This window comes from Falco cherrug, unplaced genomic scaffold (genome assembly GCF_023634085.1).
Source record: "Falco cherrug isolate bFalChe1 unplaced genomic scaffold, bFalChe1.pri U_24, whole genome shotgun sequence".
Taxonomy (NCBI): Eukaryota; Metazoa; Chordata; class Aves; order Falconiformes; family Falconidae; genus Falco; species Falco cherrug.
Genome location: NW_026599290.1, coordinates 22,536 through 39,956, shown reverse-complemented (window position 1 = coordinate 39,956; position 17,421 = coordinate 22,536). Strand labels below are relative to the sequence as shown.

General features: G+C 67.0%; 1 protein-coding gene across 1 annotated transcript; it reads right to left on the bottom strand.

The window, feature by feature from the left end:
• Positions 1-2,806: 2,806 nt before the first annotated feature.
• Positions 2,807-11,886, bottom strand: SYT3 (synaptotagmin 3). The gene is given in 10 exon segments (XM_055700383.1): positions 2,807-3,011; positions 5,089-5,169; positions 6,660-6,789; positions 7,379-7,550; positions 8,146-8,266; positions 9,233-9,746; positions 10,540-10,827; positions 10,830-10,948; positions 11,730-11,822; positions 11,824-11,886. Coding segments are annotated over 9 exon segments (1,578 nt in total). The 3' UTR covers positions 2,807-3,011; positions 5,089-5,091.
• Positions 11,887-17,421: the final 5,535 nt, after the last annotated feature.

The window sequence follows — 17,421 nt, the reverse complement described above, 5'->3', positions numbered from 1 at the left end:
TGACGACACTATACTGGGGGGATACGGGGGGGGCTAGTCTATACTGGGAAGGATGAAGGGAGGGACTGGTCTATACTGGGAGCATGCAGAGGAATGACTGGTCTATACTGGGGGGGGGGCAGAGGATGGGGACTGGTCCATACTGGGATGCCTGCTCCATACCGGGAGGGATGCGGGTGGGGGTGGGGAACTGGTCTATACTGGGAGGGATGCAGAGGATGGGTCTGTAATGGGGGGACACACACACAGGGGACGCGACTGGTCTATACTGGGAGGGATGCAGCAGGGAGGATGGATCTATACTGGGGATGGGGGAGGGGGAAACTGGTCCATACTGGGAGGGATACAGTGGGGAGGATGGGTCTATACTGGGGAGGGGGGAACTGGTCCATACCGGGAGGGATGCAGCGGGGGTGGGGGGGGACGGGTCCATGCCGGGAGGGATGCAGGGGGCGGGTCTATACTGGGAGGGCCGGGGGTTACTGGTCCGTACTGGGGGTCCCGCACTCACCGGGCCGGGCCGCAGCATCGCGCTCCGCGCCCGCCGCGCTCCAGCGGCCGCCGGGGCCCCGCGCCCCCGCCCCGTTCGGCTCCGCTCGGCTCCGCTCGGCTTCGTTCGCCTCCGCTTCGGGCCCGGTTCGGCTCCGGGCTCGGTTCGGCTCCGCGTTCGGGTTCCGCTCGGCGCTGGGTTCGGGTTCGGCTCCGCGTTCGGCTCCGTTCGGCCCCGTTCGGCTCCGGCAGCAGCAGCCCGGGAGCGGCGGCGGCGCTGGATGGGCGGAGGGGGGGGGGGGGGGTGGGGGGTGGGGGGTAGGGGGCGGGGATGGAGCGGGGGGGACACGGGGGGACACACGGGGGGACGGTGACACATCCCAGCCCGGGACCCCGCGCTATGACCCCGTGTCCCCGTGCCCCCCACGTCCCCCCCTGCATCCCCACGTCCCCCGCGTCCCTGTGCCCCCCACACCCCCCGTGTCCCCACATTCCCAGTCCCGGTGCCCCCCCATGTCCCCCTGTCCCATCCCTGTGTCCCCATTGTCCCCAGTCCTCACGTCCCATCCCCGTGTCCCCAATCCCTGTGTCCCCACATCTCCGTGTCCCTGATCCCCATGTCCCCATGTCCCATCCCCGTGTCCCCCCATGTCCCTGTGTCCCCAAGGCCCATCCCTGCCCCCATGTCCCAATGTCCCCCCTTATCCCCATGTCCCCAATCCTAATGTCCCATTCCCATGGCCCCATGTCTCCATGTCCCCCCATCCCCGTGTCCCCCCTCGTGTTCACTGTGTCCCCCATGTCCTATCCCCATGTCCCATCCCTGCGTCCCATCCCCACGTGCCCCCCCCGTGTCCCATCCCTGTGTCCCCATGTCCCCATACCCCATCCCTGTGTCCCCATGTCCCATCCCCATGTCCCCAATCCCTGTGTCCCCCCATGTCCCCACGTCCCTGTCTCCCCACTCCCTGCGTCCCATCCCCGTGTCCCCATGTCCCATCCCTGTGTCCCCAATTCCTATGTCCCCCATGTCCCCACGTCCCTGTGTCCCCAATCCTCATGTCCCATACCAGTGTCCCCACATCCGTCTCCACTTCAAGTCCCATCCCTGTGTCCCCACATCCCTGCGTCCCCACATCCCTGTGTTCCCACTCTCTGTGTCCCCATGTCCCCACATCCCCCGTGTCCCCTCCCTGTCCCCCAATCCCCACTCCGTGTCCCATCCTCATGTGTACCCCCCACGTCCCCACTCCCTGTGTCCCCATGTCCCACCCCCGTGTCCCCACTCCCCGTGTCCCCATGTCCCACCCCCGTGTCCCCACATCCCCACTCCCTGTGTCCCTTCCCTGTCCCCCATCCTCATGTGTACCCCCCCACGTCCCCACTCCCTGTGTCCCCATGTCCCACCCCCACGTCCCCACATATCCCCATGTCCCCCCACCCTGTGTCCCATCCCCGTGTCCCCATGTGCCCCCCATGTCCCCATATCCCCATGTCCCCCCATCCCCATGTCCCCACATCCCCACTCCGTGTCCCATCCCCATGTCCCCACTCCGTGTCCCATCCTCATGTCCCCACTCCCTGTGTTCCCCCCCGTCCCATCCCTGTGTCCCATTCCGCATGTCCCGTCCCCCCCCCTTGTCCCCCTGTCCCATCCCTGTGTCCCATCCCCATGTCCCCCCCTCCCATGTCGCCCTGTCCCATCCCCATTTCCCCACCCCCACCCCCCCCCCGTGTCCCCCCCGGCACAGGGAGGCGCAGGCGGCTCCTGGGGGGGTTTATTGGGGGGTTTATGGCTTTTGGGGCCCCCCCAGCCCCACACGCAGACACACACACGCGGGGACACAGAACGGGGCTGGAGGGGGGACACTGGGGCTTTGGGGGAGGGGGGGACACTGGGGCTTGGGGGGGAGTGTCAGACACCTGGGTCCACTTTGGGGAGGCCCCCACATACATATACATTGAGGAGGGGTGGGGGACCCCTAGGACCCCTTTGCCTCCCCCCCCCAGACACACACAAGGGATTGGGGGGGGGGGGGACACGACACCTGGGGCCCCTTTGTGCCCCCCCCCCCCCGACACACACAAGGAAAGGGGGGGGGGGCCTGACACCTGGGGCCCCTTTGGGGTCCCCTCCCCCATAGACACACACAAGGAAAAGGGTGGGGGGGAGGGCGGACTCCTGGGTCCCCTTTGCCCCCCCCCCCATAGAAACACCACACAAGGAAAAGGGGGGGGCACCCGGACACCTGGGTCCCTCCAAGGGCCCCCCCACATACAAACACGTTTGGGGGGGGGGGGGGGGGGGCGGGGGGGAGCAATGCCCGGACACCTGGGTCCTTCGCGTGGCTGTTGGTGGGGGGGGGGAGCCCCCCTGACCTGGATGCCGGGGTTCACAGTGGGGGGGGGGGCTGGGCCCCCCCCTTGTCGTGCAGGTCGGGGGCCCGGGGGGGGGCCCGGGGGTCCCTATGGCTTCGGTGATGGGGCCCCCCCGGCTCGGCCGGTACCTCCGGCCCCACCGCCTGTGGGAGAGAGGGGTCAGCACCCTCCCAGGATGGCCCAGTGGCCCCCCAGTATGGTAAAGCACCTCCCCAGTATGGTAATGTGCCTCCCCAGTATGGCCCAGTACCCCCCCCAGTATGGTAATGTGCCCCCCCAGTATGGTAAAGCACCTCCCCAGTACAGCCCAGTGCCCCCCCAGTACAGTAAAGCACCTCCCCAGTATGGCCCAGTACACCTCGAGTACGGTAATGTGCCCCCCAGTATGGCAAAGTGGCCCCCAGTATGGCAAAGTACTCCCCCAGTATGGCCCAGTGCCCCCCCAGTATGGTAAAGCACCTTCCCAGTATGGCCCAGTACCCCCCAGTATGGTAATGTGTGTCCCCCCAGTACTGTAAAAGCGCCTCCCCAGTATGGCCCAGTACCTCTCCAGTATGGTAATGTGCCCCCCCAGTATGGTAAAGCACCTTCCCAGTATGGCCCAGTACCCCCCAGTATGGTAATGTGTCCCCCCAGTATGGCAAAGTACCCCACCAGTATGGCCAAGTGCCCTGCAAGTATGGCCCAGTGCCACCCCCAGTACAGTAAAATGCCTCCCCAGTATGGCCCAGTGCCCCCCCAGTATGGTAAAACGCCTCCCCAGTACGTCCCAGTACCCCCCCAGTATGGTAAAGCGCCTCCCCATTATGGCCCAGTACACCCCAGTATGGCTATGTGCCCCCCCAGTATGGCAAAGTACCCCGCCAGTATGGCTAAGTGCCCTCCCAGTATGGTAATGTGCCCCCCAAGTATGGCCCAGTGCCTCCCCAGTACAGTAAAACGCCTCATCACTATGGCCCAGTGCCCCTCTAGTATGGCCCAGTGCCTTCCCAGTATGGTAAAACACCTCTCCAGTACAGCCCAGTACCCCCCCAGTCTGGCTATGTGCCCCCCCCAGTATGGCCCAGTATCCATCAGCATGGTAAAGTGGCCTCCCAGTATGGCCCAGTTCCCGCCAGTATGGTCCAGAACCCTCCCAGTATGGCACTATGTCCTCCAGTATGAACCCGTTTCCTCCCAGTACAGCTCAGGCCTGGCCTGGCCCTCCCCAGTATCTCCAATGGCACCTGGATACCCCCCCGTACCTGCCCAGTATAGCCCAGTGCTCCCCAGTATGGCCCAGTCCCTCCCTTGCCCCCTGCAGCAACATGCCAGTGTTGCCCATACAGCTCCCAGTGCCCTCCCAGTTCCCCCAGTTCATTCCCAGTCCCTCCCAGTTCCCCCAGAGCAGCTCCCAGTGCTCTCAGTGCAGCTCCCAGTGTGCCCCATGCAGGTCCCAGTTCCCCCACAGGGCCTCCCAGTTCCCCCACAGGGCCTCCCAGTCTCCCCCCGTCCTCCCAGCGCTCCCAGTCCCACCCAGTCCCCCCAGTGCTCCCAGTCCCCACCCAGTGCTCCCAGCGCCCCCAGTCCCCACCCAGTCCCCCCAGTGCTCCCAGTCCCCACCCAGTGCTCCCAGTGCCCGCAGTCCCCCCCCAGTGCTCCCAGTGCCTGCAGTCCTTCCCAGTGTCCCCAGTGCTCCCAGTCCTGCCCAATGCTTCCAGTCCTGCCCAGTGCTCCCGGTCCTTCCCAGTGCCCCCAGTCCCGCCCAGTGCACCGAATCCCTCCCAGTGCCTCCAGTCCCCATAGTGCTCCCAGTCCCTCCCAGTGCCTCCAGTCCCGCCCAGTGATCCCAGTGCCCCCCAGTCCCTCCAGTCCCTCCCAGTGCTCCCAATCCCTCCCAGTGCCTCCAGTCCCCCCAGTGCTCCCAGTGCCCCCCAGTCCCCCACAGTGCCCCCATGCTCCCACTGCCTCCAGTGCCCCCCAGTGCTCCCAGTCCCCCACAGTACTCCCAGTGCCCCTCAGTGCTCCCAGTCCCTCCCAGTGCCTCCAGTCCCGCCCAGTGATCCCAGTGCCCCCCAGTCCCTCCCAGTGCCTCCAGTCCCCCCAGTGCTCCCAGTGCCCCCCAGTCCCCCACAGTGCCCCCATGCTCCCACTGCCTCCAGTGCCCCCCAGTGCTCCCAGTCCTCCACCGTACTCCCAGTGCCCCTCAGTGCCCCCAGCCCCTCCCAGTGCCGGGCTCACTGGTCAGTCGCCCACAGGCTCCATCACGCCGCCGGGTTTGTCCCGCGCTGCCCCCTTGGCCGCCAGCCCCAGCGCCTTCTCCTGCACGGCAGCGCGCCTCGCACGGGGCCTCGCACGGGGCCTCGCACGGGGACCCCCACGCGGGGCACACTCGCACGGGGCACACTCACACAGGGACCCTCACACGGGGCACACTTGCATGAGGCCTCACATAGGGACATAGGGCACACTCACGTGGGGACCCTCGCACAGGGACCCTTGCACGGGGCCTCGCACAGGGCACACTCACACGGGGACCCTTGCACGGGGCACACTCACATGGGGCACTCGCACAGGGCACACTCGCACAGGGCACACTCACACGGGGACCCTTGCACGGGGCACCCTCGCATGGGGCACCCTCGCACGGGGCACCCTCGCACGGGGCACCCTTGTCAACGGGGCACACTTGTCAACGGGGCACACCTGAATGTGGCAGACTCACATGGGGCACACTCACACAGGGACCCTCGCATGGGGCACACTCACACGGGGGCACGCTCACATGGGGGCACACCTGAACGTGGCAGACTCATACGGGGCACACTCACAGAGGGACCCTCGCACGGGGCACATTCGCATGGGGGACCCTCGCACAGGGACCCTCACACGGGGCACACTCATATGGGGCCTTGCACGGGGACCCTTGCACGGGGCCTCCCATGGGGCACACTCGCACAGGGCACACTCACACGGAGCCCCACACCGGGCACACTTGCCTGGGGACACTTGCATGTGGCACACTCGCATGGGGGACCCTTGCACGGGGACCCTCACACGGGGCACACTCACAGGGGGACCCTTGCACAGGCACACTCTCATGGGGCACACTCACACGGGGCACACTCACATGTGGTCTTGCATGGGGACCCTTGCACGGGGCCTCACATGGGGCACACTCGCACAGGGCACACTCACATGGGGCACACTCGCACAGGGCACACTCACATGGGGCACACTCGCACAGGGCACACTCACATGGGGCACACTCACACAGGGGACCCTTGCAGGGGGCACACTCACACGGGGGACCCTTGCACAGGGACCCTCGCACAGGGCTCACTCACATGGGGCACACTCGCACAGGGCACACTCACATGGGGCACACTCGCACAGGGCACACTCACATGGGGCACACTCACACAGGGGACCCTTGCAGGGGGCACACTCACACGGGGGACCCTTGCACAGGGACCCTCGCACAGGGCTCACTCACATGGGGCACACTCGCACAGGGCACACTCACATGGGGCACACTCACACAGGGGACCCTTGCAGGGGGCACACTCACACGGGGGACCCTTGCACAGGGACCCTCGCACAGGGCTCACTCACATGGGGCACACTCGCACATGGTCTCGCACAGGGACCCCCGCGTGAGCGTGTGGGAGTCCCGTGGGTGTTGGGGTGCCCGGCGGGTCCCCTGTGGGTGCTGGGGGGTCCTGGGGGGGTCGGGGGGGGTCCCATGGGAGGGTGTCTCGGGGTGGTCCCATGACGGGGTCCCATGGGGGGGTCCCGGGGGGGTCCCTCACCTCAACCAGCGTGTGCCAGTGCTCGATGGGCTTGCGGGGGTTGGCCAGCATCTGTGCCCAGTGCTCGCGGCCAGGCCCCTCCGCGTCGCTGCCCACGCGGCACAGCCCGATCACCTCGTTGTGCCCGATGCTGCGGGGGGACACGTGGCACCTGCACCCACCCCCACCCCCCCGGCACCTCCACACCCCCCAGGGCACCCCACCACTCCCCAGGGACACAACCCCCCCGGGGACCCCCCACGGCACCACCCCGGGGACCCCCCCAGGGACCCTCCCCTCCCCCATGAACCCCCCAGGGACCCTCCAGGAACCTCCCCACCCCACCCCCCCCAAAATGGATCTGTGCCCCCCAACCCCGCCCCCCCCTCATGCAACACCTCTTGCACGAGGACTCACTCCCCAGCCCCCTCAGCCCCCTCCACGTCCCCTCCCCCACCCCCCCTTCCCCAAAATGGACCCGTGCCCCCCAACCCACCACCCTCGTGCAACACCCCTTGCATGAGGACCCCCCCTCCTCGCTCCCCAGCCCCCACACACACCCCCAGCCCCCCCACACCCCCAAGTGGACCTGTGCCCCCCAACTCACCACCACCACCACCAGCCACCTCACCCCCGTGCAACACCCCTTGCACGAGGACCCCTCCCCTCGCTCCCTAGCCCCCCCCAGCCCCCCAGGCTCCCCTCAGCCCCCCAGCGGGGCCCCCCCACCCCCCACTGACCAGTCATAGTCGACGACGGCGATGGTGAGGCTGACGTGGTGTACGCTCTCGTGCGGCACGTCGAACACGAGCGCCTCATTGTAGCTGGGGTTCAGCGTGTTCTTCTTGATGGACGTTTTGCGCTTCTTCAGCCGCCGGCCCTCGGCCATCAGCGAGGCCTTCACATAGGGGTCTGCGCCGGGGGGCACCCGCGCCTGACCCACAGCGCCCCACAGCCACCCCACGGCCACCCCACAGCGCCCCATGGCCACCCACAGCGCCCCACGGCACCCACCGGCCACCCACAGCGCCCCATGGTTGCCCATGGTCACCCCATGTCCCCCCATGTCACCATAGCCCCAAGTCCCCCCCTGCCCCCATGTCCCCATGTGTCCCCATGTGCCCCCATCCCCAAGTCCCCCCCCAAGTCCCAAGTCCCTCTGCCCCCAGCTCCCCCTACCTCCAAGTGTCCCCCCCGCCCCCATGTCCCTCATGTCCCCCCCATGTCCCCAAGTGCCTCCATGTCCCCCCCCATCCCCCATCCCCATGTCCCTCTGCCCCCAAGTCCCCCTCCATGTCCCCAAGTCTCCCCCCATGCCCCCAAGTCCCCCTGCCCCCAACTCCCGCCATGTCCCCCCAAGTCCTCCACATGTCCCCATGTCCCCCTGCTCCCAAGTCCCCCTAAGACCCTCCATGTCCCCCCCACGCCCCTCATCCACATGTCCCCCATGGCCCCCCCCATGTCCCCAAGTCCCCCCCATGTTCCCACCTCCCCCGCCCCCCCGCACCGGAGAAGCCGGTGAGGTCCATGGCGCGCAGGTTGGAGGCCCGGATGACGGTCACCGTCAGCCGCCCGGCCGTGGGCAGGTAGCACAGCGAGAAGTTCACCTCCCCCAGGTCAGCCTTCTCCTGTGGGGGCAGGGGGCAGCGGTCAGGGGGCGGGGGGCACCAGGGGGCAGGGGGAAGCGGTCGGGGGCACCAGGGGTTACAAGGGTCAGGGGCCACGAGTGGCACAAGGGGCACCAGAGGTTACAAGGGTCGGGGGGGAAAGGGGCATGAGGGACAGGGGCACAGTGGGCACAAGGGGCACAAGGGGCACCAGCGTCACAAGGGTCATGGAAGGTCCAGGGGATGGGGGGAGGTTGCTGGGGTCAAGGGTCACAGGGTGGGGGCAGGGGGGGCAGGGTTCTGGGAGCTGCAACTGTGCCTGCAGGAGCTTCAGCAACCCCAGCTGCGACGGCAGGCACCGCTGGCACTGCTGCCCCTGCTGCCCCTCACCCTGCTGCTGCTCCTGCCACTTCTGCTTCCCTTGCCCCTGCTCCCCCTGCCACCTTTGCCCCTACTACCCCGACCCTGCTGCCCCTGCCCCTGCTGCCTGTGCCCCCCAAAACTGCAGCTGCAGCCAGCGCCGCAAACGCCCCTGCCGACTCTGCTGCAAATCACAAACTTCGCCGCAAATTGCAAATGCCAATTGCAAATTTATCCGCAAGCTGCAAAGGCAGCTGCAAATTTTGCTACGGATTGCAAACGCAGCTGCAAATTTTGCTACGGATTGCAAACGCAGCTGCAAATTTTGCTACGGATTGCAAACGCAGCTGCAAATTTTGCTACGGATTGCAAACGCAGCTGCAAATTTTGCTACGGATTGCAAACTTTGCTGTAAACTTCTCTGCAAGTTGCAAACTTTGCTGCAAATTTCTCTGCAAATTGCAAATGCCACTGCCAATTTCACTGCAAGTTGCAAACTTTGCTGCAAATTCCTCTGCAAATTGCGAACATTGCTGCAAATTTCTCTGTAAATTGCAAACGCAATTGCAAATTTTGCTACAAATTACAAAAGCCACCGCAAATGGAGTCCCCTCTGCCCCTGCTCACCCCGCCACCCTCGACGATGTCCCTCCAGATGGGCAGGTCGGGGGCACGCTCAGCCGCCTGCAGCAGGTTATCCAGCACCACCTGCCCGATGAGCTCGTGGCGCGAGAAGCGGTCGAAGTCGTAGACGCCGAAGTGGAGGCGGCGGGCGGGCAGCTCGGCAAAGGGCACCCCGAAGCTGAAGGTCTCATCGAAGACGGGGTTGAGGGTCTTGCGGTGGACCTTGGTCTGGAACTTTCTCTTGCGGTCAGGCAGGAGGTAGATTTTGACGTAGGGGTCGGAGAAGCCGTTGGCATCCTTGGCGGGGAGGTCGAGGGCGCGCAGGACGCGGACCACCAGCTGCTGGGAGCCGTAGGCGTAGCGCAGCGCCACACTCAGGCGGCCACAGGGGGAGGGGGCTCCCCCCCCGGCCCCCCCTGGCTCCGTGGACCCCGGCCGGTAGAGCTCGGGTTGGAGTTGACCCAAGTTGGGGGGGTTGGGTTGCTCGGGTTTGTCCTCGGGGGGGGGCTGGGGGGTGCTGGGGATGGGAGGGGGGACGGTGGGTGAGGAGCAGGCAGCGCCTCCCATCCCCCACCTGCCCACACGCCCCCTGCCAAGGTTGGGGGGGAGGGAGGAGGCTGGGGTACCCCCCCAGTGCATGAGGGGACCCTTGGGACCCCCCCCTCTCAATGAAGATGGGGACCCCCCTGCAATGGATATGGGACCCCCAGCCAATGAATAGGGGACCCCAAAGACACCCCCGCAGTGAATATGGGACCCCAGGGACCCCCCCAATGAAGACGTGGACCCCTAGGACCCCCCTCTCAATGAATATGGGACCCCTGGGACCTCCCCTAATGAATATGGAACCCCTGGGACCCCCCTTTCAGTGAACATGGGGGACCCCTGGGACCCCCTCTCAATAAATATGGGAACCCCCCCCCACAAAGAATATGGGACCCCTGGGACCCCTCCTTAGTGAATACAGGATCCCTGGGACCCCCCCGCAATGAATACGGGACCCCTGGGACCCCTCCCCCCCGCAATGAACATGGGACCCCAGGGACCCCCCAAACAAACATGGGGACCCCTGGGACCCCCCCCCCATGCATGAGGGGCACTGGTGACCCCCCTCCCAATGAACATGGGGACCCCTGAGACACCCCCCAGCACACACGGGGACATGGTGGGGGGATGTCCCTGGTGCCCCCCTCCCTCACTGTGCACAGGGAGGTGGGGGATGGGGTAACTCAGGTACCCCCCCCCATGTCCCCATGTCACCCCACACTACCCACCCCCCACCCCCCACCCTGCCCCCCCGCCATCCATACCTGCCGGCCAGGCCCACAACATGCTGCTGGGAGGGGGCGCTGGGCAGGGTCGTCGTCCCCACCCCATCCCCCCCCAATTCGGGGGGGCCCTGGGGGGGCACCTGGGGGGGTCCTTGCGCCAGGGGAGGGGGGGCCAAGCGCCCTTCCCCCCCCTTCAGGGCAGGGTCCCATATCCAGGTAACAGCGCTCAGGCGGGGGGAGCTCGGGTCCTGGCTCCCCTCGGTCAGGCAGGGTGTCCCCGAAAACAGCCCCCCCCACACTTTGGGGGGGCTCTTTGCGGGGGGGAGCACCTGGCCCCCCCCTTGTGGCGCCAGGGCACCCAGCAGAGCTTCCAGGAGACGAAGAGCGAGACCCCCAGCAGCACGATGCCGCAGAAGGTCACAATGACCGACAGCAGGCTCACCGACACCTCTGGGGGGGCACACAGGGGGGTCAGGCATCGGGGGGGAGGGCAAAAATATCGGGGGGGGGGGCGCTAAAATATCGGGGGGGCACGGAAGGGGGGGGCACGGAATAGGGGGGGTGGAGGGCATACAAGTGGGGGGGTCCCATCCTTTGCGGGGGGTGTCCTGCTCTCTGGGGGTTGATCTTGTCCCTGGGGGGGGTCCCACATCCCCTTGGGGGGTCGCTGAGGGGGGGTCCCAATTCCCCTGGGGGGGGGGCCCTGGGGGGGTGTTGCTGCGGGGGGGTCTCTGGGGTGGTGGTGGTGGACCGCTCGGGGGGTCCCTGGGGGGCACGGTTGCTGGGGGAGGCCCTTGGGGAGGGTCCCACATACCCTGGGGGGGTCCCACATCCCCTGGGGGTGGGTCCCAGGGGGGTGGGGGGTCCCACATCCCCTGGGGGGTGTCACTGGGGGGGTCTCTGAGGTGGTGGTGGGGGGGTCGCTGGGGGTATTCCTGGAGGGGCATGGTTGCTGGGGGAGGCCCTGGCGGGGGTGTCCCCACATCCCCTGGGGGGGGGTCCTAGGGGGGTGGGGAGTCCCAGGGGGAGGGGTCCCACATCCCCTGGAGGGGGGTGTCACTGGGAGGGGTGTCACTGGGGTGGGGGGGTGGGGGGTCATGGTTGCTGGGGGAGGCCCTGGGGGGGGGTCCCTGGAGGTGGTCCCTGGGGGGGGTCCCACATCCCCTGGGGGGGTCCCTGGTAGGGGGTCCCTGGGTGGGTGTCCTAGGGGAGGTTCCGGGGGTCCTCACCGGCGTCGGAGGGGCGGGGGGGTGGCCGCGGTGGCGCAGCAGGTCGGTGAACTCGAGGCACTTGTCGTGGGGGGGGCGGGCGCGGGGGGGCGAAGCAGAGCTCCTGCACCAGGCGCAGCGCGCTGCGGCACACGTCCTCCTCGTAGTCCCCCGACATGGCCGCCTGTGCACACGCAGCCTCGCACGCCCGCCTTGCACACCCGTTGTGCACGCCCGCCTCGCACGCCCATTGTGCCTTGCCTGTCTGCCTCACCTCACCTGCCCAACCTGCCTCGCACACTTGCCTCACCTCACCTTGCACGCCCGCCTTGCACGCCCACCTTGCGTGCCCATTGTGCCTTGCACGCCCACCTCACACACCCACCGTGCCTTGCATGCCCACCTTGCCTCACCTCACCTTGCACGCCCACTGTGCCTTGCACACCCACCTTACATGCCCACCGTGCCTTGCAGGCCTACCTCGCCTTGCACGGCCACGCTACGGCACCTGCCTCACACTCACCTCACCTTGCACACCCACCTTGCATGCCTGCCCCACCCTGCGCGCCCACCTTGCACGCCCGCTGTGCCTTGCATGCCCACTTTGCTTCACCCGCCCCACCTCACACGCCCACCTGCCTCACACTCACCTCACCTTGCACACCTGCCTTGCCTTGCACGCCCACCTTGCCTCGCTCACCCCGCCCACCCCCACCTCGCACACACACCTGCCTCACACACTTGCCTCACCTTGCACACACACCTCGCACGCCTGTCTTGCACACCCACCTCACCTTGTATGCCCACCTTGCCTCGCACACTCGCCTCACCCCACCTTGCACGCCCAGCACACGCAGCCAGGGGGTGGAGACTGCGGGGGTGTCACACTGGTGAGCACGTGGGGTCGTGCCCGGGGTGGTGCTCGTGCTGATGCACACGCGTGTGCTCACACACACATGCACAGCATTGTTCTGGCACAGGGGCCGCACTCACGCTTGTGCTCCCACGGCGCCGTGCGCGTGCAATCCTGAGCACACCCCCCCCCCAGCCCTCGTGCAAACCCTCGTTCAGCGGCATCACCTGCTGGGCGGCTCCTGGGTGGGGCTGGGGGGGTCAGCGGTGCCCGGGGGGGGGGCGCGTGTGCAAGGCGGGGGCCGGGCCGGGCCATGCGGCACAAGGGCCGTGAGCTCACGAGTGGCCAGTGAAGCGGGGGGTCTTGGGGGGGGTCCCTTGTGCGACGGCGACCTGTGGGGGGAGACACACTGGGGGGGGGGGAACGGGGGGACACGGGGTGCCCCCCCAGCCCCTCATGCAATGCACAAGAGGTGTGAATGCCCCTCCCCCAGCTTGTGCAAGGGGTGTCAACCCCCACCCCACCCCCAAGCAGTGGGGCTGCCCCACGTGCACCCACACCGAGGGACCCCCAAGTGCCCCCCAGCCCCACAAGTGCCCCTCCCAGACCCCAAACTGCCCCCCCAGACCCACAAGTGCCCCCTAAGCCCCATAAGTGACACCCCCCTCCCCTAGGTTGACAATTGCCCCCAGCCCCCCAGATCTGCCCCCAGCCTCCCCAAACCTGCCCCACAGACCCACCCCCCAAAACAGCCCCCCCAAACCTGCCCCACAGGCTCACACCCCAAAACCAGCCCCAAAATCGGACCCCCCCCAACTGCCCCACAGACCCACCCCCCAAACCCAACCACCCTCCCAAACCAGCCCCCCCAAAGCAGCCCCCCCCCAGACCAGTGCCCCTTCAATCTGCCCCACAGACTCCGCCTCAAACCAGCCCCCGCAACCCCCCCCAAACCTGCCCCACAGCCCCACCCTCAAAATCGGCCCCCCCAAACGTGCCCCACAGACCCCCCCTCAAACCAGCCCCCCTAAACCTGCCCCACAGACCACCCCCTCAAACCAGCCCCCCAAAACCTGCCCTACAGACCCAGCCCCCAAAACAGCCCCCCAAAACCTGCCCTGCCCAAACCTACCCCACAGACCCCCCAAACCAGCCCCCCTAAACCTGCCCCCCAAACCTGCCCCACAGACCCACCCCCCAAAACAGCCCCCCATCAAACCAGCCCCCTCAAACGTGCCCCACAGACACCCCCCCAAACCAACCCCCAAAACCTGCCCCCCCCCAGGCCCCCCGCCCCAGACGCCGGGGTTCCCGGCCCGGGCCCGCGCTCCACCTGCCGTACCGAGCCGAGCCGGGCCGAGGGCAGCCGAACCGGCCCGAGCTTCGTCGTACCGGCCCGAACCGGCCCGAGCGCAGCCGAGAACCGCCGAACCGGCCCGAACGTCCCCGAGCGACGCCGGCCCGGCCCGAACCGGCCCGAGGGAAGCCGAACCGGCCCGAACCGGCCCGAGCGCCGCCGAACCGGCCCGAACCGGCCCGAACGGAGCCGAGCGCCGCCCGCACGGTGCCGGCAGGTGCCGAGCGGCTGCAGCGCCGCCCGCCGCCGCCAGGGGCGCGCAGGGGACAAGCTGGGGGGCGCCCCTATGGGGGGGGTCCCTATAGGGAGCACGCCTGTAGGATTTGCTATAGGGGACACCCCTATGGGAGCGTCCATATAGGGGACACGCCTGTAGGGCTTCCTATAGGGGACACCTCTGTGGGGGGTCCTATGGGAACACGGGATACGCCTCTGGGAGGGGGTCCACGCCTATAGGGGGGTCCCTATGAGAACGGGGGACACCCCCACAGCGGGCCCCTATAGGGAAGGGGATCACCCATCTAGGGGGTCCCTATGGGGGGAGGGATCCGGCCCTATAGGGGGTCCCTATGGGGATAAGGGAGACACCTATAAGGGGTCGTAGGGGAGGGACCCACGCCCATGAGGGGGTTCCTATGGAAAACAGGGGATACACCTATAGGGCGTTCCTATGGGGAGGGGGGGCACTTCTCTAAGGGGGTCCTATAGGCACGCCTATAGCCGGGTGTCTATGGGGGAGGTGGGGGTACCCTCATACAGGGATCTTTATGGGGTGGGAAGCACCCATATGGAGGTCCTTATATGGAGAAAGGCACCTCTATAGGGGTCGCTTGTGGGGTGGGGCGCATGCCTATAGCAGGTCCGTATAGGGGGGGGGAAATCTCTATAGGGGGGTTCCTGTTGGGGAGGGGGCAGCACTGTAGAGGAACACCTATGGGGTGGGGGATACCCCTACAGGGGTTCCTTGTGGGGGGGCGCACACCTATAGAGGGGCCCCTATGGGGAAGAAGAAGCACCTATGGGGTGGGCAGCCCCCTATGAGGGGGGTCTCCGTGGGGAGAGGGGGAAGCAGGGCATACTCTATAGGGTCTCTATAGCATAATGGAAGGGGTGACCTATGGGGGGGGTGGGGCATCTACTATAGGGCTTGGGGGTGTCCCCTATAGGGTGGGTGGCAGAAGGGGGTCCCCTATGGGGAATTGGGGGGGGCCCACTTGGGGGAGCGGGGCCTATGGGGGGGGGTGGCCCTATGGGATACAGAGGGGGCTGTCCCATACAGGGCCCTATAGGGAGGGGGGGCCTATAGGGTAGTGGGGGCTCCTATGGGGGGTGGGGGGGTCCTCTATAAAGCAGGGGGTGCCTATGGCTGCAGGGCTGGGGGGGGGGGCAATCAAGGGGGGGGGAGGGGCTTCATATGGGACAGGGGGTCCCTATAGGGTGCGCGGCTCCCCACCCCCTGTGCATTTGCACAGGCCTTCACACACCCACCCTTGCATACCCATTCACATTTGCACACGCATTTGCACAAGCACTCATGCTACACACTCGTCCACCCCCCTTTGCACGCTCACTCCCACCCTTTGCACACACACACACACACAGCCCCCCCCTTGCACACTCACCCCTCTCCCACACCCCCTTTTCATGTTCACCCCCACCCCTTGCACACCCCTGTGCACACCCACCCAGGCCTCCCCCTTTGCACACTCTCCCCCCTCCCCCCTTTGCACGCTCACCCCCTTTGCACACACATTTGCACGCCCACCAAAGCTCACCCCCCTCTGCACATCTTGCATGCCCCTTTGCACGCTCACCCTGCCTTTGCAGACACCCCCGCCCCCGCCCTCCCCGTTGCCCCTCCCCCCCGTTGCACACTCAGCCTTGCACGCGCGAAGGGGGGCTCTTTCTCCGATACTTTATATTTGCAAATAAAATCCAGTAATTAATTTGTTAATTACACCCGATCCTCTATACACCGGGGGGGGGGGGGGGGGGGGCACAGCGGGGGGAGGGGCAGCGTCGGCAGTGCAGGGGGAGGGGGGCAGAGGGCAGATAGCGGGGGGGGTGGGGGCACCAGTCTCCCTGCGGGGGCCCGGACACCTGGGTCCTTTGGGGGGGGGGGGGGGGGGGGAGGGGCACGGGTGGGTGCTGGGGGGGGGAGGGGCCCGCCTGGGTCCTTTCTATATGGGGGGCGTGGGGGAGGGGCCCGGACGCCTGGTTCCACTGGTGGGGTGGGGGAGGGGGGGGCAATTGACGTGGGGGGGGTGGTAATTAAAGCCCCTGGTAGGGGTAATTAAGCCCAGGGTGGGTAATTAGAGCTCAATTGCCCCTCCCCCCCAGTGAAGCTTCCCTCCCCCGGGGTCACAGTGTATCTGGGGGGGGGGCTCCCCTCCCCCCGCCGGGGGGGGGACCCAGGCGTCGGGGTGCCCCCCCCCGCCCCTCCCCCCCCTCAAGGAGGGGACCCAGGCGCCCGGGGGGGGGAGGGGCACTGGAAGACATTCGTGTGATTGGTCGTTGCCTCGGGGGAGGGAGGGGAGGGGGGGCGGGGGGGGGGAGGGGCGAGGCGCGACGACACGAGAGCCCTTAGAGACGGCCGAGACCGGGGGGAGGGGCGGGGGGCGGGAGGAGGGGCATCTGGGGGAGGGGCTAGGGGGGACACGTGTGCATGCGTGGGGGTGTGCACGGGGGGGGAGGGGCGAGGTGTGCAAGGGGCACCTGTGCACGGGGACACGCGTGGGGGATGGGGGGGCACGGGGGGTGCGTGCCAGGGCACGAGCGCGTGTGTGTGAGGGCACGAGCATGTGCACCAGGGGCGCGTGTGTGTGTGATGGTGCAAGCACATGTGCAAGGGGCACGAGTGCACGGGGATGTGTCTGCATGTGTGCGCAAGGGGCACGTGTGTGATTGCACAAGCATGTGTGCAAGGGGCATGAGTGCACGGGGGACATGTCTGCATGTGTGTGTAAGGGGCACGTGTGTGCAAGGGGCACGTGTGTGATGGTGCAAGCGTGTGTGCAAGGGCCATGTGTGCACGGGGCCATGTCTGAACGTGTGCAAGGGGCACATGCATGTGCAAGGACATGTGTGCATGGAGGGATGCCTGTGTGCATGTGCCCAGGATGTGTGTGCAAGGGCACATGCGGTGCACAAGAGGCACATGCACACGGGAATACGCGTCGGGGTGAGGGGGAGTGCGTGTGCCAGGGCACAAGTGTGTGCACATGGACCACGTGTGTGCAAGGGCATGTGGGGGCATGCAGGGGCCATGTGTGTGCTCACGGACAGGTGAGTGTGTGTGGGCTAGGGGGCACGTGCACAGGGACACACGTGCGTGTGTGTGGCGGGCGGGTGTGTGCACAGGTTCGTGCATGCGTGAGGGCACGTGTGTGAGCGTGCAAGGGCACATGTGTGCAAGGGGAGAGGCGTGTGTGCAGGGGGGCATTCATGTGCATGACTGGTGTCACACACATGCCTGTACACAAGCATGATGCAAGCACAAGCAG